The sequence below is a fragment of the Bombus vancouverensis genome, chromosome 5 (genome assembly GCF_051014615.1).
Source record: "Bombus vancouverensis nearcticus chromosome 5, iyBomVanc1_principal, whole genome shotgun sequence".
Classification (NCBI taxonomy): Eukaryota; Metazoa; Arthropoda; class Insecta; order Hymenoptera; family Apidae; genus Bombus; species Bombus vancouverensis.
In genome coordinates, this window is record NC_134915.1 from 5,533,992 (window position 1) to 5,556,756 (window position 22,765).

The window sequence follows — 22,765 nt, forward strand, 5'->3', positions numbered from 1 at the left end:
GCGGGCGGATTGAAAAACCTACCCTAAAACCAAACCTAATATAGTGATGATATTCACTTTTATTTGAGGTATAACAAACTTTTCTTTCAGTCTCACATATGGAGTTGTGCAGAAGACGTTAAACTAAAAAAAACAGAAGAGGTTCAATCAGTGTATCTTTAGTTGTTTATATTTTTCTCTTTTTTATTTTAACTTTGTCGTCTATGTAAAGTTATTAAAGAATTTTACAATTAATTTAAAAATATTATCAAAATAAAAATAATCCTTCTTTCAAATTTTGAATCTGGTGTTTATTCATCTAAGGCTTATCATCACCATTTTTTATATATATTCTCTTAATAGTTTTATTTGGGGCTTTCAAACCAATTCCATCTGACCTTTGTCGAGTCGATGTAAATTTTGATCGGTTTCCACACCCCTCGAAAATGAGAATGAGAAACATTGAACGAGTATGAAATAGTCAAGGAATGTACTTTAAATTCGTTCAGATATAATCATGTTTAGTGTCACATTCATCAAAAAACATAAGCAATTTCATTGATGTATATGATGTCATAATTCTAAATTTAAAAGCATAAAAATTTTATTTTTTATAATCTGATGATTCAGTAGTACCTAGTAATGACTAGCAGTTAGAGATAACACGCTTGCTCTCTCCCAAGGAGCAGTTCTAAGAATTCATAGGGCAACTATAATCCTATGCCTACTAAGATAAAAATACATCTATTAATCGAGAATTATTACATATTATATACAGGGTGGTTGGTAACTGGTGGTACAAGCGGAAAGGGGGTGATCCTACGCGAAAAAAGAAGTCGAAAATATAGAATAAAAGTTTTTCGTTTGAGGCTTTGTTTTCGAGAAAATCGACTTTGAATTTTCGCTCGGTACGCGTGCACTTTATCACGTCTCGTTATAACGGATCTCACTGTAGATCGTTGTCTCGATGGATATTATCGCAGTTTAAGTTTGTTTTTGCCGTAACGGAAAATTAGGAATACATAATGAAATAATATGAAGTAATCATAAAGTTTATTATTACAAAAATTGCTGAAAATATTGCCCATTCTGCCGAACACATACTTCTGCTCTTCTAATTAAATTTGTATGAACACTTTCTAACGTATTCGATTGTTTTAAAGTATGAAAGGCTACAATAATCTTTTCTTTCAATTGCTCGCAACTTGCGATTTCTTTAGAATAGACAATTGATTTAATATGGCTCCATAAATAAAAGTCAAGCGGAGTTAAGTTAGGAGAGCGTGGTAGCCAAGCTATTGTTTCAGCACTACCAATCCAGCCTTGGTAATGTTGGTTTAAAAAATCTCTCACATGACGACTAAAATGTAGCGGTGCACCGTCTTGTTGAGAAATTAAACTTAATTCCGGTAATAATTCCGGTGTTTTGTAAGAAATCGAAATATGCTGCTGACGTTACATTTCCTTCGAAAAAATATAGCCCAATAATTAGATGTCCCATTATGCCAGCCCAGACGTTTACGTTCCATCTTACTTGAAAATGTGTTTCAAGAATAGAGTGAGGATTCTCATTTTGTCAATTATGCATGTTATGGACATTAAACATGCCGTCCCTTGTAAATTTCGCTTCATCGGTCCATAAAATTTTTAACAGAAATTCTGCATCGTTGGCATGCTGTTAAAGCAACCAGTGACAAAATGCCTTTCGCGAAATCTTATCATGAGGTATGAGTCCTTGTACTCTGGTGATATGATAAGCATGTAAGTTGTTTTTGTGTAGAATTCGAAGAATCGTGAAGCAACTAAGATTATACCGCAAAGAAAGGTTTCTTGCACTTATGTCAGGATGTCCCAAAACATCCTTTAGTATTTGCCCTTCAACATTTACACTAACGCGTCGTCAACGACCACCATGTCGTCTAAGTTTTTCAAAAGAACCATATTCGCCGAGCTGCTCTTTGAATAACACGTCTGTCAGGATGTCAACGATTGGGATACCGGTGTCTGTAATGATCAGCTGCGGTTGATGCGTTACCACCACACGCACCTAACGAAAGTATCATATCCGTATATTCCCGATTGCTGTATGTAGACATGATGGTAGACTAATAGGTGCTGATAGTGGATAGCGATAAAAGTCGGATAGTAAGTTAATAGGTAGGAAAACACTTCGGTCACATTGGAAGTGTTCATCAACATAACGTCAATCGAGACAACGATCTACAGTGAGATCCGTTCTAACGAGACGTGATAAAGTGCACGCGTACCGAGCGAAAATTCAAAGTCGATTTTCTCGAAAACAAAGCCTCAAACGAAAAATTTTTATTCTATATTTTCGACTTCTTTTTTCGCGTAGAATCACCCCTTTCCACTTGTACCACCAGTTACCAACCACCCTATATATATATATATATTACATATATTATTACAAATATATATGTAATATATAATACATATGCATATGTTACATATACATATTATATGCTATGGGTTACATATATATATATATCATATTACATACTATATATTACATATATATTACATATTATATAATATGTATATACATATTATATACTAAATATTACATATATATGTATGTGCGTGTATATATTTATATACCATCTATATCCTACATAGGAACAATATCTACTTCAAATGACAAATCACATAATTGATATGAGATTATTCATATCAGGGATGCAGCGGCATCCGCTTTCGAGTTAACTAGCAAAAGAATTAATCTGTATTTAGGAATAATATCCCTTTATCTTTATAATGATGTTCAGAATAAAGTGTTATTTTCAAATAGAGTTCAAATATGATAGTGAAAAGATAACATGTTGCTTCACTTTAATACATTTTCTAAAGCTTTAACACTAAAATATCTTTGGAAACTATCCAAAAGATAGAAATTAAATTAAATTTTTATTTGTTTAGTTTTTCAATTCAATTTTTAATTCTTGTATGATTTGTCAGTAAGTGGATATGTCTAAAATTTAGAATAAGTAGCGGATTTAAATTATTATCATTTAAATAAACTCATACTTTAACCCTTTGCACTCGAAGCCATCTTGGACGTTACCTACCAGCAATTCGACGCCACTTTATTGCGAAAACGTGAACCTAAGAATCAATATATTATATAGTATAACTTTGGAACCAAGTATTGTAATGATATTTGATTTACATGAATTTGTAGACGTTGAGGATCATATTTTTTGCCACAAAATGAAAATTTTATTTCTTATAATTTTCTACAGTATGATAAATTTTGAAGCAATTCGCAGTATGCACTGCAGATTGGTTTATACATGTTTCACAATAATAAGTTGTTTGACGTCTTCCACCCGGTGTTTTCCTATCAGAACAAACAATACAGTTCAGTTTTTTTTCTCCTACATTGGGAATATGTAATTTGTTGTTCAGTCTATTATCCGACAAAGATGTGAGTGGATATGTTTTTAATTCCCGAAAATTACCTCTCAACTGATTTATAAGACTTTTGACAAACTTGTAATGTCTCATTGATTTTTTATTTTTTCTTCCTTCTGAGGTAAATTAAGAAACCACAAAATTAAATTTATCAAAAGAATATTACTTTTTCGATTTGACTTATTAATACAGGGATCTATCCGTAACGCTCGACGCTTCAATATGAACTGAGTTCAACTTTGAAAATCTTTTTGTCCAGTTTTAGACTTGTTTACTTATATCCTCAAATTTCACTATACAGTGCCAGGTATACTTGTATACCAACCTTTCTTCTACAACTCATCCTTAACGCTCTTTTTAAGTGGAGTAGAGACGCGCTCGAACCGTCGTGAATGCACTTCTCACGTTCTCTTCTGACGTAAAACCTACTGATATTTTCTTCATATATCTTGACAATTATACCATATTTTGATTTGCTTCCTTGTGCCATTTCAACAGAAAACTTCAGGGAAACATGCATTTCTCAGAAAGTTGCGGTGGAATGAGTTCATCCTTCGTAATCACTAATAAGCTTTGATATCCTCTCAGATAAGACATCCGAGTGGTATGTGAGACTTACGATGTCCCCTTTGAAAAGACATCCGAGTGCAAAGGGTTAAGAATTGAATTTCAAAATTTATAATGCTTATATCATAAAAACGAAACTTCAGACTACAAAATGGAATAAAAATCAAGGCTTAGTTTTTTTTTCTCATAATCCTTAATGTTTATAAATTGTTCAGGATACTCCATTAAAAATGTAATGAAATGTGTTGCACATTTATATCAATTTGTAATATCATTTTAAATTCATCTTTGAAATAAGTTTCATATGTTACATAATGCCACATATATTTTTATACTATGAACTATAATACTAGATCAAATACAATAATTCCTTACATGTACAGCTGATGATTCCATAGGGGATATAGAAAGTGAATGTTCTGAAGCATTTGAGTGATCTGCTTGTGACTGTTCTGATTGCTGCTCTGGTAATTGCTGCTGTGATTGTATCTGTTGAGATTGTGACAAATGCTTTGCATGAGATGTATTAATTCCATGCCTACGTTTCATATGCTTATTATAATTTGGCCAATTTGTAAAATGATGTTGACATTCTAAACAACTATATGGACGTTCGCCAGTATGTTGTCTTCTGTGTGTCTGAAAATAAATTTTAAAATGATATTACTTTTTGCTTTTTAAATAATACTGTATTAGTCATTTAATTAACTTACAGTTAATATTCCTTTAAATCGAAAACATTTACCGCAAAATTCACATGTAAATGGCATTGCACCAGTATGTATTCTGTGATGTTCCCTTAAGGTACCTTTTTCTCTAAAAGTTCTTCCACATACAGCACATTGATGTGGTTTAGCACCTGTATGAACTGTCTCATGTTTTTTCAACTGTAGTGGTGTTTTGAAACTGCAAATAACATTAAATATGTAAACATAGTTACAAGTAAGTTATAAATTACATTTTTTTAATAAACATACGCTTTTGAGCATTGACTGCAATTATATGGCTTATCTGCAGAGTGAGTTAAAAAATGAGCTTCTAGATTTCCTTTTTGAATAAAGCTCTTGCCACACTGATCACATGTAAAATTTCTAACACCAGAATGGATACGTTTATGTGTGACTAAATTTGGTTTTGTTGAAAATCTGAAAAACTTCTTTTATTACTCGCATACTACTTAAACTTTACTTATATATCACCCAAGTATAATGCTAAAATTCATGAGGTACTAAAATTATAATCTTGAAGTTTAAGGCCATACTTTTTTTTATTGTATTCTCACAAAAAGGATAATATGTATTACAATAAAAAATAATTTGGTATTTTCAGCTTAATTAACTCTTGGACTGACAATATTTACAATATTATTATTCATATTTTGTCAGCTTACTTTTATTAAAGCAATTCGGAAGATGAAAATTTAGACAAGTTTATGTACATTCAAGAATTAAAATATAGAATAAAGCAACTCCTTTCAAATGTAAGCTTCAATCAACATCAAAACTTTGTGAAAAATTTCATTATGGTTATAAAAATCAGATTATAAGAATATTTACAGCATAATGGTTGCAACATAAAAGCATTTATATGGACAAGTTCATAAAGAAATATTCCTAAGAATAATTATTTTATACATTTGAAAGAGATATAAAAGCTGAAGAAATTAAATATATTGTAAATATAATATTGAATTTCTAAAATAGTCACATCAGAAAAACTTGTGTAATGCTAAAATAATATTTAAGATAATATCAGATTATGACACATGGCTTTTTTGATATTTCTTCTTAAAATTTAGACTTGAATTCTAAAATTAAAGTCAATTTTACAATGTACTTCTTTAGCAAATCTTCATTAATTTAGAGATGTTGATTGAGTCAATCATAATCTGTGTAATATTTTAGTATAGTACATAGGAGATATTTTTAACAAAATAAAATATGAAATTATCAAATGACATATTTTAATCAGTACTTATAAATATTCACAATATAAACTATAAACGTGTGCGTGCGCGCATACACATACAAAGAATATACATTATAAAGTGATATACAAATAAATAAATTTATATCAATAAACAAAAACAAAATTAATATATATATACATATGTATATATATAAAGTTATACCTTTTGTCACACTGATCACATGGAAATCTATTTTTCATAGTATCTGGTAAATGACACCGACTATGAATATATAATGCACTTTGTTGTTTAAATGCTTTCCCACAGGTTTGGCATACATGAGATCGTTCCTTACTATGAATTGCTTTATGAGAATCTAACACCTTTTTATGTACAAATGATTTTCCACAATCTTCACAACTTTATAACATATATTAAATAGTTTCATTAGAAGATTATGTATATTAAACAGTTTATACATAACTTAATAAACCTGAATTTTACCTGAATTTTGTCTTGTTTTTGTGTCGTTTGACATGAGTAAGAAAACCATAATATTTATCATAAACTTTACAACATAAAACACACATATATTTTGCTTGTTGATTGTGAATAGTTTCATGATGTTCTTCTAACTTTTCTAAACTAGGCAATTTATCATTACAATCAGTGCAAAGCCATGGATACCTATTTAAACTTTCTTCTCTTTTGCGTTTTAATATTTCTACTGTATGTGCTTCTATAATTTCTAAGTCTGTATCAGTACCTATATTTAAAAATTACAGTATAAATATAATTTTTCCAATATACTGTCTGATATAATTAACATAACTTTTCAGTATAGACATACACAATTAGAACTTCACTTAAGCATATATTAAAATATACATGATACGAATTACTATTTAGTAAAAATAATATATAAAAAATTCGGGACTTAAATATTAGTACATATTAAAGTAACAAAAAAACATCAGAGACTGACACCATATCTTCAATTATTCATTAGACCAATTTAAGAATTTTGCTGTATTTTCTTCGTGTAATTTTTTTACTATATACAGGAAATTAGCCTTTTCATCCAAATCACGCCTTCTATTTAACTGCTCATATAATACACAAGGTATCAAAAAATTATACCGTTTCTAAAGACTTATAAATCTGTGTGAAAAACGGCATTTAATTTCGTTCAAATGAAAAGGACTTTTATTGATAGATGTAATTATTGTAAATATTGTGTCTAATATTGTCGTTTTAGTTTTGTGTATTTCATGGGTTGGTTGTTATTTCTGCCATTAATTACAAGGTTTATAAAAATTGTAATAACATTAGTTTCATCTATACATTGTACACAATATTTTTTTATAAAATAAAACACATCAGTTCATTACAATCATATGATAGATAGAGTATTTACTGTTATCTATTATTATTTTATACTATATTTACCACTTATAGGTCCAGTATTGACACTGTGAGTGAGAAGATGCTGGAAATACAGAAATAGCAATTGGAAATGATATAAGTATAAAATCGAAGGCAGTTATATGTTATAATACTCTCTATTCTATAATACTCAACTCTATTTATCTGAAGCATATAACTGTACTTCATATAATAGGAGCTGACCAATTTTCCTCATTTATTGTTTTTTGTTGATATGACAGAAGCTTGTGTTCAGATACGTGAATTCGACTAACAAGAGTTAATTAGGCATTATTAGGCAAATAATTAGGCATTAACTAAAATTTCGTTCCAATAAATGAAGATTATATAAATGGAGATTTCTGTACTAATATTTCAATAGAGTAGAAAAAAGACTGTTTTCATCTCTTTATTTTATTTTAGAAAAATCAAGTAATATAGGCAATTCGAACCTAAAGTAAAGAAAGATTTATTCAAATTCTAATGTTCATTAGCGACATTTTTTGCTTCGAAATCTGGCAAATTAATGATCAACTGCTCTAAAACTTCATTTATAGAAGTATTCTTGACAAATATAAGATCTTGAACATTGCTACTAGATTCATGAAATGAATGCTGTCCAAGATTCTTACACCTTTTCCTACAAGAAAAAGATATTTTTTCTCATGATATTAAAGAAACAATGATAGAAAAAGTACCGCCTCCAGACTCTGGCCTTACATGTTCTCAGTTTTGGAAATATTCCATATGGAAATATTGTGTGAGAACTTTGTCCGTTCAAGTCATTTTACTGAATTATAATATTATAAAACTATAATCTCTTATATGTAATCAGCTTTTCTCTTCTAGATTTTAGAATTCATTTAAACATTCGTGGCATAAAAGTGGATATCTAGAGAAAGGAACCTTTCATTCCCAAAATCTGATAGATTGTTGTTTTACAATGCAGGATGATAAAACTCATTGGTGAAATGTATGAGGAGGATTTTTACTTCGATATGCTTGGCATATAAAGAGTATTTATATTTCAAGCATGTTTTCTCAGAACATCGCTATTGTAACAATTACATTGAATAAACTTACTGTTATCGTTTTATATATAATTATACTATATATATATAATATAAATAAATAAATAAATAAATATATTTATAAACACTGGAGTACTAATTATATATAAATAAATAAATAAATATATTTATTTATAATTAGTACTCCAGTGTTTCGAAATATATATATATATTTCTTTTTGAAATAACTAAATTAATTGAAACGACAGGCAGTATACGAAATGCACAAAATAAGAGTAACGATATTATGGATGGAATAGTTACGATAATTACATATTGTTGGACATCGCTGAACTGAGGATAAATAAAAGCCCTTACTCATCTGAAAAAGATTAAAATATCTCAAAAAAAAGGAGAGGTGGAATTTAATTTTCTTAAACAACTGATTTATTTCGAAACATTTTCACACAGATCTATAGATCTTTAGAAAGGTCTCTTGTCCTCTTTTAAAAAATGCAGCAAAATTTTTAAGTTCGGCTAATGACAATTATGCACAGTTTTAGCAAAATCTGCATGCGTTAGTTACCGATGTTTCATTTTAAATAAATAAAGCTTTAATAGAACCCTATAATTCAATAATTCTTTAATTAAATATAAGAAAGTTACGGAAGTACAGGGACCAGCTGAATAACATGTACAAGCGAGCATGAAATGATCTCTTATGAAAAAATAAGGAAAAAATATAGAACGAAAATTTTTCATATGACGTTTACGAAAAAAAGGAGTCTAAAAATTGAATAATATTTGAAGATTAATTCCGTTAATTCCAGACTGGACAGGAGTAAATAGTCAACAGGAAATTATTCAACATGTGAGAGTAAGTTGGAAATGTATAATAAAATTTATTCACAAAATGCGTTGTTTTTCAGAAAAATAAATTTGAAAATTGATCATACGCGTATATTCTTAACTAAACATATCCAAACTCTATTTTCTCGAAAATAAAGCCTTAAATGAAAAAATTTTATTGCGCATTTTTTACTTACTTTCGCATGTAGAATTATTTTTTTGTAATCAGTCGATAATTAATCAAATTCAAGCATACCTGACAAATTTTTAAACTCGATTTTCTCGAAAACTAACCGCAGACGGAAAAATTTTATTCTATACTTTCTTTTTACTGTTTTATAACTAGTCACCTTATATTCGCTTGTACATGTTATTTGACCGATGACATGTATGATAGATTCTGAATATCTGCGACATTTGCAATATTTGCAATTCTGTAAGAAGATATTAAGCACAGATGCTAGTAAAAGAAAACTGTGGCAAAAATTTTTAGGTAATCCTCTGTTTTCATATTTCATGCGATACGTTAAAACCGAAATGTCAGTTACATTATTATAGTAGTGTTTTATAAAATTATTTTAACTTAAAAACTATGTTTATTGATGATTCTTTAGTCTATTTAAATACTATTTATCATATAAATTCTCAACTCTTTTTGCAATCCTTGTTCAATAATGTGAAGACACGCGATAAATTGAAATAAATAATATAGATATACATATAAGTATTATATAACAAATAATAGAAATGCTATTATAAAATGTTGTAAAACGCAATGTGGTAAATAATGTATGACATATATGTTTTCAGTATATTCCTGATTATTCTGTTCCATTCAATCGGCCACAACTTTATCGAGATGAAAACAATTAGCTACCATTCTTTTATATTCTTAATTCGTAATGAAATATTCCAGTAAGTTCAGTTAAAGCGGACACACTACATATGTAAATGATGTAAACATTATAGATATATATGCACACTTTTTTTAATTAATGCTGGATAATTGATAATTGTTTCGTTGTGACTACTAATATTATGAAAAAATATTTGAACAAAAGTTATTCAATACTCAATTGGAAATAAATTACGGTAATAAAGGTTACCAAGAAAAGGTTATTCAATAAAAATTCAAATTTGACTAAGTAAGATCGAAACGAATACACAATATCATACACAGTTGCCTTCCTCCAATTAAAAAAATCAGCTTGAAGTGTGATAAATTTTTTGTTGCATCGAACCGTATATCAGTTTCTATATGTTTCCAATTCACCGTCTTGCGTGATTTCTTTTATAATCACCATATAACATATCAACTTCATGGAATTAAAAAAATATTTCATTCCTGTAGTAGATAGACATATTAAGATTCGTTTATATATATTTCCTTATTTTTTTATATTATTATATTTATCTATATTTCGTTTATATCAAACTGACAAGTTCAAAACGCACTTACTGTAACAATACAAATATATACCATGAGTACGAGACTCAATTTATGACAAGTATTATCATTTATGTTCAGAAAGCTTACTGAATATTTTCATATTTATATGATTATATTTGATTTACGCATTAATAAGGAAATTTATTATACAGGGTAATAAGGTAATTTATTATACAACAGTTTGATTTAACAAGAAAAAATAAGATGAAAATATAGAATAGAACTTTTTCATATAACGCTCCGTTTCCGAGAAGATTTAGTATAAATATTTGACAAGTATAACTAAATTAGACTGAACAAGAGTAAGAATTAAACTATAAATAAACCAAAAATGTACAAAAGACTCTTTCTAACATGCGTTGTTTTCGAGAAAAATGGATTTGAAAATGTATCATGCGCGTGTATCAAACCAGTATTTAATTGAACATATTCAAACTTTATTTGCTTGAAAATAAGGCCTTAAACGTTTTTGACTTATCTTCATACGTATAATAACCACCTGCTGATGTTGATAAATTTTCAAAAAAATTTTCTCTATTCTCAACTTATCTTTTTGGGGCGAACTACCCTGTATCCACTAGAACTACTCACCAGTTGCTGATCACCATGTATTTTAAGTTGATTTTTATTAAGAAATTATTGGGAAACAGCAACTGTTTATGGCATCGCTGAATTTGTATAAGTGTCAATTTTGACACTGCATAAAAAGCAATATATGGTGTCATTTAAGAATGTCATGATGATCTTGATTTTTTATTCAATACAACATTTTTTTGATATTATTATTGCAATTTTTTGCCAAATGAATACTAATTACTTTATTATTCTTTTCGTCACATTAGCGGAAATGCTTCAAAAATCGTACCAACCATTACAGAGAACAGACTGTATACTTTCGGATGAACCGACCATTTATTTATTTGATCATAAATCATAAGTCTGACACATAGGAGTCGGTTAGACAGAAGTCCACTACAAGACAAAAAAGTAGGGACTTTTAACATTTTTAAATCATTCTTTTCTAAGAATATTATTTGAAAATCTTATTTCAAGAAATTCTTATTTAATGAATATTATTTGAAATTACTTGAAAATCTCTATATATGACTTCTATGTAAAATATTTTTCTCATCATTATATTAAATACATTAAATAATATTTGCGATTATTTGTGTAGTTATGACTGAGCACAGATATTCATAATAAGAATAAATTGTCTTTATATATTCATTTAATTTCAAAATAAATTATAAAAATTAAATTAATATTTCTAACGTTTTTTTAACAGTACATTTATTAAAAATTATACTGTTTTATATATCAAGAAACAATACATGCAGGCCAATCAGATTATATATATAAAATTCGCAAAATGATTTTCGTTGTGTACTTTGTACTAATGCTTTTCTAATATTCATCTCTTTAAGTTATTTGCATCTATCAACAAAATAACATAAACGATAGATTTAAGGTGGTTTCATAAGAAATCTAAAGATCGCATGTTGCCCAAACACCCTTTAATAATTGCAAAATTACGAGCTGGAGCTCGGTCTTAATGAAAATACATATCCGTGGTGACGAATAACGTTTCCCAATAATCTTAAAAATGTATATGTAAAGTTCAGGTTATTTTCATTTAAAGTATTGTTGTAAAGATGAACGCCTAATAATATGTTAGTCTTGACCTTGAATTTTAAGGTCAATTTTTTTACTTGCATCGTATTCTATTCATTACGGGGACTAAACTTATTAAAAGAACCATGGGTTACAACTCAGCTGTTCTCCTAAAAAAATGATGTTAAAGTTGTACTTACACTTATATTGACAGTATTTACAATGTTTACATTTCGTCCCTTTGGTTCACTGTTTTATCTGCAGTTTGTAAATCGAAAAAATTGAGTTGGAAGTTTATGAAGTTTAAATTGTTTTATGAAGTTAGGATTAAAAAAACTTAAAAGAATATTTGTTGCTTTCTAAGTAGAATTTTCATCATATAATCATAGATTTATATTCTTTATACGAATGAGACATATATACATGAACTGATTAAGTACATTTTTTTGAAAAATGGAGTTACAACAATTAAAATTTAGGATGACAGTAAGATGACATTAGGATGAAAGTAAATAGCATTGTATTAATGAGGAAACAGGAAATATTCTTTAACACATGAAATACCTCGCTTTCAATAAAGTGAAATACCTAACTTCATGATTTCAAATTATTACAAAATTACTTGCTGCATAAAGACTTCCAACAAGAGCTCAATGGTGCCAAAGAAGCGATTTGATATTATTAGACTTTTGCAGCTGAGGGCGTGAAAGACTACTAAGACACTAAGTGGGCTTTACCAAAAATGTTTATACACCCTGCACATTATTCTACAACGTTATAGTTCACTTTCGTTTAATAATTGCGCAATTAAAGACTTAAAACATATGTATCTATGTAATTCCAAAATTTTATATACAGAATCTATTGAAATATTACATAACGTAGTTACTTTCTGCATTAAAATAAACGGATTTTCTTCAAAATGCAAAAAAAAAATTGTTTATTTTAGTATCTATGTTGCTTTTTCGAATGTATGGTTTCTTCCTACAAATACTTCCATCTTAGTATGGTTTTCGATTGAAATTGCTTATCATTAAGATAGAATCTATGTGAATGTTTTTTTGTATATAGTAATGAATTAGTTGTTCTATTCTTATTTGATTTATAATAAATACACAATATATCCATTTTATCTTCAGTTACATAATGATACACTGTGTGCAACAATGATTTAATTAATAAATAAGACAAATACAAATAATACTTTTAATAATAAACAGAAAATGAATTCAACACAATTGTTACACATTACTTTTTTTTATATGGGTTTTAACTATGAATATTTGCAATATATCAACAATCATATATATAGGTATATATAGGTTGTATTTGTCTAATTTCCATGAATATATAAACAACAATGAAATAATCTGATTATTGATTGGACTACATGTGCAATTAAAAGTGCTTTTTAATACAAAGAATTTCATTCTTAAAATACAATTTTATAACTTTATCTAATAAATGTAGCACTACAAAATATTTTATTAATTTTCGTATTTTAATAAACTTGAACTCAATTATGTTGCAGACTATTGGTTTGTTTCAATAATCACCTTCATATAACATAATAATATTATACATACATTAATAATCATTTTATTATTATGTGGAGACCATAAACAATTTAAAAATATATTCCAGCTATCATATTGTAAAATAGTAAAAGTTTATCTTTCTTCATCTTAATCGTAAATGTCTCTCTTTTAACCAACTATGAGAAAGATGCTGGGAGTTAAAATGGTGTGAATATCCTGTGTATATATGTATATATTCAAAACTTTTTGGTAAACAATAAATAATTTAGAGATATTATATGTGTCAAATAGAAATTACACTTCTTTGGTGTCGTTTTCAAACATGTATAGTATTATGAACTGTTTTCTTAGAGACTACTGTAAAGAGAGATATTGACTTTACTTGTTTTTACTTCAGTGGATTGCATGGGTTAATCGTTAATATGCAAATAAACTTTTCCAGAGTAACTATTAGAGTGACTAGTATGGTAGAAGAGGTAGAAGACCTCTAATAAAATGTAACTACTCTGTAATGAAACACACCTAAAATGAGAAGTATTTATCTTAAATGAAATGTGATATTAATTTTTATTTATCAAAATAATTATTATCCTAATGGATAGTATTTATTTGAAGCATTCTTTTACATTCTCTATAAACAAAGTCGTATAGTGAAAAACAAAATTGGATTCTAAGTACAATTATAAGCAATTATTTTAATTATTTTGATTCCATTTACAAGCATGTTCTTCTATTTGCTTTGTAACTGAGAGGTCTTTGAAAAATTGAATATGAATCAATCATCCTCCTTCATCATCATTCTTTGAAAATGAATAAGGTTAGTCTTGTTTAAATCTTCCAGACAAGTAAACAAACAGTTCTGTTCAATTAATAGGATTATGTAAAGCACAAAACTTTGTATAAACAATGAAGAAAATATGAAGTATGTATGAATGGAAACAAAATAATAACGAAGGAAATATAAAAGTAGGAATACATATAGTATATCTATCAATTACTTCATTAACTGTTCTTAAATGTTTAAACCAGTATTTATGAAAAACCTACTAATTGTTTACAAGACCAAAGGCATCATTTTGGATATTTAATAGAATGATTCTCAATGTAAAATGTGTTTTGTTTTCCTTTCCTCTTTTCACATAAAGTTTCTCTTTAGATAAGCATCTTTTGTCAAAACTTTTTAATTATTAGAATTTATCAGTATGAAAGAAAATGTTTCAAGTAAATGTTATTCAGTCTAATAAAAACTATCCATAAATGGCAAGAAATTAACGCCTTATTCTGCTTAATATAAATAAGGGGATTCATTTTGTTTCACCAGTAGACATCCTAGAAAAATGTATTACCATTATACCATTATCTACCACAATCTATTTAATTAAAAAAAATAATGTTTATATCTATAAGTTTTTGTAAGCAGACGATGGTTTTTGAGTATATGTTTTAGATCCTTGTAACTTTGGTTATACTTGTATTAATATTAATATTTTTATTAAAATCATTAATATCTACTTTCATTCATCTTACTATAAGGTAATAAATTTTTAAGATATTTTAAAGTCTTTATAGATAGTTTTTATACGTGTATATTACTTGCTATTATAATGATTATATTTACCTGTCATATAATTATCTGGAATTTTAATATTTGTTTTCATATCTATATTTTTATGTTCTTTTTTTAAATCAGCACTTATGTATACGTCTGGGTCCTCCATTTTTTGACTTTTTCGTTTTAATTTTTTTCTAGTTTGTTTAAGCGGCGTTTTTTTAAATTGAATTTTACATTTTTTTTGTTTCACATTATCTTGAGGTTCTTCATTTTCATATTTTTGATGGCTATCATTTTTATTTTCTTCAATAAAGTAATTACGTGAAGCATTAGATGTATCATGTATATAATTTGATAAATGACATTCAACAATTCCTTCGCCAATTTCTTCTTTTGGAAATGCAATAGTTTTATCAATATAATTTATATTTGATTCTAATGATTGTGGCTCAACTTTAGGATCTAGAAGTAATTGTCTTAAAGACACTTGCGCTTGATTGGTTTTCTCAAAAAATTCACTACACTGATTCAATAAAATACAACAATCTATACAAACTGTAAGTGGTAATCCATCATTAGTTAATACCTGTAAGCAGTATTTTAGTTTAAATATTACTACAATATACATATATATTCGTAAATATAGACATTAATCCAATAATACTAAAACGTAATATCAGATTAAAAGTCGAAAGAAATTATATTTCATTAGGATAAACAAAAAAATAGAAAGAATTGTTAAATTTATTGCATTAAAAAGAATTATAAAAAAAAGGGAGCTATTTTTACCTGAATTTGTAAACATTTAGCAATTTTAGCTTCTATGGCTAATTTTTGTCCTTCTGCTTCGTAAATTCCAATAAAATTCTCTTTGGTTTCGGCGCAGAGCCGGCAAAGTTCTGACTCTGTCATGATTCACAAACAAAATTCGAGAACAAGTTCCGCAATACAGTACATTGTCAAACAAACAATTAATGCAATCACATCATCTCACATTTATATTGTAATATGTGATAAATAGAAAATTGTGAACGCCAAAAAGGATAGTGGACATATTGTTTCTTTGCACAAGAAAAACAAGTTATTTTGTAATACACGTACAGAGTTTGTTAGTTAATTACATTTATGGAGAATCATAACAAATTTTTATGAAATAATTTAATCGGTGTGTGTAATAGATTGTTCATTACATTATATATGAATGAAGTACACAGTTGTTTCATTACATTCCTTGAAAAAAAGTACATTTGTATATATAAGCGTGTTTATAGCATTGCTAGGGATTTTAAGGTCGTACCACACGTCAATATATAAAATTTCGATCACTGGTCAATCCTAATATTTTATCTTATAGATTTCTTTCTGAGGGCTGTGAATGATACATATTTGTAACAATATTCTAAGCTTATACTATGTATTTTTATATATTAATAAAATATATAACGTTTTTTTCATACTATGTGGGCAATACATATATATATAAATACATATAGGTACATATTAACCTTATTTTCTCCATGTAAAAAATATTTTTAATTCTTTTTATGCACCTATAATATATTCTATGTCTATTAAGGATGTGCGAAATCACCAACAATGATTTATCACATCGATCGCGACTTTTATATTTCGAGTGAATTTACTCATTGTGATCGTAATTCACGACCTTGAGTGAATTATTTTTTATGAAATACTGCAATATAGTTTTGCATAAAAATATCTATATATACTGTAAATTTAAAATGACGTCACGTCTTCCTCATATAACGTAAATTTACTTTATTGAATATTAAAAATAGAAAATAATTAAATTTTCTTTCCTTTATCTTATTTCATTATTTTAATAAGTATTAATTCTTTGGTAAATGTACAGATAGAACAGAACTTCTCCGATTCTGATGCATTTTTATACATTATATTTATATATTATACATTACTTATATTTTTAATATGTAGTGGGAAGCATGATTCTGAACAACTTTTTTTCTAAATATGTTACTGGCGATTGGTCTTAATTTTTAAGATATTTGCAAAAAAAACTTGCTGCTACTACAGAAAATTGGGCGTCTGTGGTAGCATATGTATCTACATTAGTTGCCAGCAACCGGATAAAATAACCCGATCGAAATCTTCTGTTTATATTCTTCTGTTTAATATTCGAGATGAAGGTTTGTGCACGCCTATATACGAAGCTGTAAAAATCTCTGTATAACTCAATTAAAAATGATTGTCATCAGTGTACATATTAAGTTTGGATTTGGATAAATATGTTCAATCCAGCCACCGCGGGGCAGTCGGCAACGCTTACATAAAATGTATATGTAAATGTAATAAGTATTCTATTTCGAAAAATAACATCGATTACATATTCACTCATTAATTATGTCTATAATTAATTTCTTATTATTTTGTACAAGCGGTGACCGGACTGAAAAATCTAGTTCAAAAACAAACCAATACAGTGATGATATTTATTTTTAATTGAGTTATAAAATATTTTCTGTTGCCTTGTATATGCAATTATGTATGGAACATTTAAACTCGCCCAACTCTCGTTTATAAACAGAAGATAAGCAACTGGTGGCCGGCAACTAAATTGACGTATGCGCTGCTACAGATGCACAACTATAAACAAAATTCACTGTAGTGATACTGACTGTTTCTGTGACTATCTCGGAGAAAAATTTATCTTGAAGGCAATTAATCTCAGGAAAACTTTTTTTTAATGTACATGAAATGATCTCAGAAATCGATAGAAACAAATTCTACTACAGCAGAATGAGAAAGCGAAAGGTATTGCATTTTACAACTAAGCAAAACTGATTATGTCTATACTTTAGTCAAGCGCCTGAATGAAAAATAAGCTTTTCATTTGGACATCAAAATATAAATCTTTCAGAAAGCGTACAAGCTTGGAAGATAAACTGAGATAAGCTCATACATTTATATTATACAAATTATACAAATTTAAGATTTCCCGTTTCGTAAGTTAACAAATTGATTGTGCGGAAGCTAACAGACGGATCAATTCGAAATCTGGCATATTATTCTGGTATGACTAGTACTGACTTATCACAGAGTCTTGATATTCTAATTATAGAATTCTAACTAAAGTTGTAAACGATTTAAAAAAAAACGGACTTATTAGCAATGACTTTCTATTGATACGTTTTATGTATGATTAATAGGTTGTAAAACAAAGCGAAATGTAAAAAGAAGTCGTATGTTGTACGTTTACTTGATATTTTGTTTATGACAAGGTGGAGGCAATTTATTTTAACGTCGCTCGTACCGTTCCGAATCAGATTGTGCGAAAACATTTCTACAATTTGTCCCCGAAATCACTTTTTTTTAGACTTAATTCGATTGGATTAAAAGAATTTTGTGTCATTCAAGTATAGATACAGATAAAAAAAATTGTCATTTTTTATATATCTGTTCTATTCTATGACGTCTCCTCTCTCGCGTTTTTAGATAATATATACTTCAGGTAACTTTTTTAAGGAAAAGAAACAACGCCAGCTTCGACAGAGACATCTTGAAAACTGACGATTCGATAGTCGGGCTACAACTCAACAGTGTCGCTTTCGAACGACTGATCGGCCTCGGTTAACTGTATGGATGAACACTGTCGCATTGTGAACCGATGTTTGTCATACGATGTTATACGAATATTATTTGCGATAATCAGATTTTTTACATGTCTCTGTCAAAGTCGGCACTGTTTTTTTTTTTAATGAATATAGTTTTATGAAGTATATATATATTATTAATCGACTGCGGATATTTATGCAAATTCATATTTCATGTTTATCAAGACTTATTTCACCTACTAAATATTACAACACGTGTGCTTTATTTCGTATGTCTGATACATATTTTAATATTACACACATTCTGCCAATTTTTTCACTTCCAAATTTTGCATTAATGTATAAACATTCACAATTTAATTATTAAGAAATACACGGAAAAGAATATCATATAGTAGAACAGATATACGACAGAATAAAATTCTACGAATTTCATCACTTTTATTGTCAGCTACGAGACAATGACAATTTTATGATATTTTAATAAAATGAAACTGTGCAATAACCGACTTTTAACAAATAGAGTTTTTTAAAGTGCCACATGTGTGGGCTGCAGAACAGTCTATTAAAGAAATTGCTGAATGAAGAATTAATGGATTAAGAATACATGACGTTTGACCGTATCATGAAGTCAATCCATCGGCCTCCCTAATATTTATCAGGGATGGTTAAGAGTAACCAATCCCAACGAACACTCAATAAAGCACAAACGCAGTATGAAGTTAATTTATAAAAGTATCCTATAATTAAAAAAATTTTTTAACAAATAATTGAACATAATTGGAACTTAGTACATTAGTTTATATAAATAGATATGAAATAGTAAAAGTTACAATAAGTTCATAAGATAAACTGAAATAAGAAATAGAACAATGGATTTTTAAATCATTAAAATAGGTTTGTTAGGTAGTTCTGAAATAACATAAACAAAAATTTTTATAATTGTATTGTATTAAATTTGATGTGATTTCAAACAGGTATTCGGTTTTATCGATGACTTACCCTGTATATTCCTATGAATGTATATTCCTATGTATATACATAAATATGTGTATCCTGAATGAAAAATAAAAATAAGGGATAAATGTATGATTTCAGTCAGAAAATGTTTTTTACTGTGTTTGGGACGCAGTGCGATGTTCTTGAGTACCCGGGATCAGGTCAATGTTTTTAGAATCAGTCATAAAACAGTCATTAAGCCCGTACGTCCTGTGTGCGATACAGCAAAATAAACTAGTTTTAGTTCCATCAGACTCATATCTGTCGGTACAACAATGCTGTTGTTAACAAGATATTGAATAGTAATAGCTACTGGCTAGTTTTCAAGATATCTTTGTTTATAGCATTTACTAATTAATTAGATTCAAGTATATTAAATTTGGTATTATTTTGTAGTTTCTCTTTCATATACAAGGAAGACTTTAAAAAGAGATCTACAAATCTCTACAAAAATTGTATACTATAAAAATGAAACGTACCTTATAAATACGCTTCATTGAAAAATAAGAGTATGTGCAAATCGTTTTTGTAGCCGCTATCGTCCTTTTTGTACTTAAGAAATTAATAAAATATGACTTCTACTACGGAAGTATACATTCTAGATATTGTGCGTGTGATGCGATAAAGGTTCGAAATTCAAACAATGTGATCGACAAATACGACAGCGTCGCATATTGCACGCATTGTAAATTTGAACGCGCTCATAGAACGTGCTTCGTTTGTTGATGTCGTGTTGGTCGGCGGAACCACTTATACTATACAACATTCAGTTAAGACATATATAGGTTAAAAGTATGTACTTACATTGCAGTCTAATCAGTTCGTCCGTACAATCTTACCGTGGTGTATCTTGGATCATTCTAATGTCTACAACGTACTTTTCATCTAAAGAGCAATAGAATTACAATGGGGAATTATATATCAACTTTTAAGCGATCCTCGCACAGAAAACATTTTTATCTTCGTATTTATCATATGATAATTTGAGTCGTCAACAAAATTTCTAAATTCCGCAGAAATGTTCAATTTTGTAAAATTTTAAGGAAGAAAACCACCTTCACTTTTCCTTTCCGCTTGCTAGCATCTAAGAGTAAGCCTAGCAAGGTGAAAGTAGAGATTTCGCCCTCCAAAATGATCCCAGACATGTTATTGTACGATTTTTTTTAATAAAATTGTAATAGTTCAAAAATTTATAATTTATCGATGGAAATTTATGATTCACTGATTCGTTTTAATTTTGTTGCTGAGTGTAATATTACTTCACTTTCCAAAACGTTTTTTGTTCTTTTTAACGAATTATTAGAAAGAATAAATAATTCAAACAGTTTTCATCAATAACATTATCTATTTGTGTATATATATGCATGCATATGTTATGTATGTATTGTAAGTATTATATGTATATGTATTATATATATATATGCATATATAATACATATATATATATATATATGCATATATAATATATATTATATATATAATGTATTACTTATATATCTTTCATTATAATTTTTGTAAGACGACTTAAATGATTTTTAATATTTATGGCAATTCTTCAAATTTCAATCGTATTATTAACACGTTGCGATTTTTCCCGACGTTTCGTAAACATTCTGGTTTACATCATGACAATTTAAAATTAAAAATTTTTATGTTTATATTTAATATTTTTTTACTTGTGTATATCTTTATAATATAACACAATGATTTTCTCATTTAATGATTTTATCTTTAAATGTGGTAGTATATATAATAGATAATGTATAGCATAGATCTGTTAAACTTACTGAATCAAAATTATTTCATGAATAACAACTTTATTTCTACAATTTAAAGAAATATTCAAATAATGCATTAAATAATACATTTTACTTTATTTTTAAATAATTCTTCATATTCACAATCAAAGTCGCATTCGGTCAATCGGTATAGCATGCTTTTTGGGTTTTCAGGTCACCTACATTACCTCTTAAAATTATTTTCTAACGGTACCTGTAATGTTCGTTATTATGAAGATAAAGGTATTTTGAAAATTGTAACTAAAAAGAAATGGAAGTCTTCCTTATTGATATTCGACCAAATATTTTGAAACTTAATTATACATAATTATTAACTAATCTATCAACATTTGCAATAATAAATTTTTTATCGAAATTTATTTATTGGGAAAGAAAGAATCATTAAGAAAAAAATATATCATTAATTTACAAAGGAAAATTCTACAAGTATGTTACCTAATAACAATTATATTGTTTCATTGTCAAACATTGAATATAAGAAGAATATTTAGGAAATGTTTGTGTTCAAAATATTCTTATGTAACTTAATATTATACACACATATTTAATTCATCATGATTAAAAACTAATAAATAATATATATTTACAATTCGTTTTTGTTTGCATACCAAAAGATACACAATAAATGAAGTGTTTATCAGCATGATTTTAATTATAAATCTTATGTCAAAGCATGTTTGATTTGGTTATTACCAAAGATATGTATAATTTTATCCGTATTATATTTTGCATTATTAATATTTATATTCGTAATTCTTATACAGTATGTGTGTGAGTGTGCGTGATGTGCTAGGAGGGGGGACAAGAATATTTATTCATTGCTCCAAATTAATTAATAGTTTACAATAATATTATTAATAAATAATAAATAGTATTATTTGGTAATAAAATATCGAATCATCTTATTGATAGATTGTTACATATTATATTTTATATTAAAGTACTTCATATTTTGAATTAATACTTCAATATAATACTTCAATTAATAGATTTATAATATTAATAGATAATATAATCTATTGTTTTGGAATATGTACTTTATATACAGA

The 22,765-nt window shown here is 27.7% G+C and overlaps 1 protein-coding gene across 7 annotated transcripts in view; it reads right to left on the reverse strand.

The window, feature by feature from the left end:
* LOC117162185 (uncharacterized) overlaps positions 1–16,588 on the reverse strand; it is a 47,556-nt gene extending 30,968 nt beyond the window's left edge. For 3 of the 7 annotated variants that reach the window (XR_013058356.1, XR_013058358.1, XR_013058357.1), the window contains exons 1-7: positions 16,115–16,588; positions 15,392–15,911; positions 6,392–6,653; positions 6,110–6,307; positions 4,956–5,123; positions 4,692–4,884; positions 4,354–4,617 (exon numbers count right to left, since the gene is read on the reverse strand). Coding sequence is in view for 3 of the 7 variants with exons in the window: in XM_033344060.2 (XP_033199951.1) it covers positions 4,027–4,038; positions 4,354–4,617; positions 4,692–4,884; positions 4,956–5,123; positions 6,110–6,307; positions 6,392–6,653; positions 15,392–15,911; positions 16,115–16,237 (1,740 nt within the window). In the remaining 4 variants the exon portion in view is untranslated. Of the gene's footprint in view, positions 1–3,075; positions 3,338–3,735; positions 4,039–4,353; positions 4,618–4,691; positions 4,885–4,955; positions 5,124–6,109; positions 6,308–6,391; positions 6,654–15,391; positions 15,912–16,114 lie in introns of those variants that run through there. The other 4 variants (XR_013058359.1, XM_033344060.2, XM_076618548.1 and 1 more) reach the window with 4 other exon arrangements.
* Positions 16,589–22,765: the final 6,177 nt, after the last annotated feature.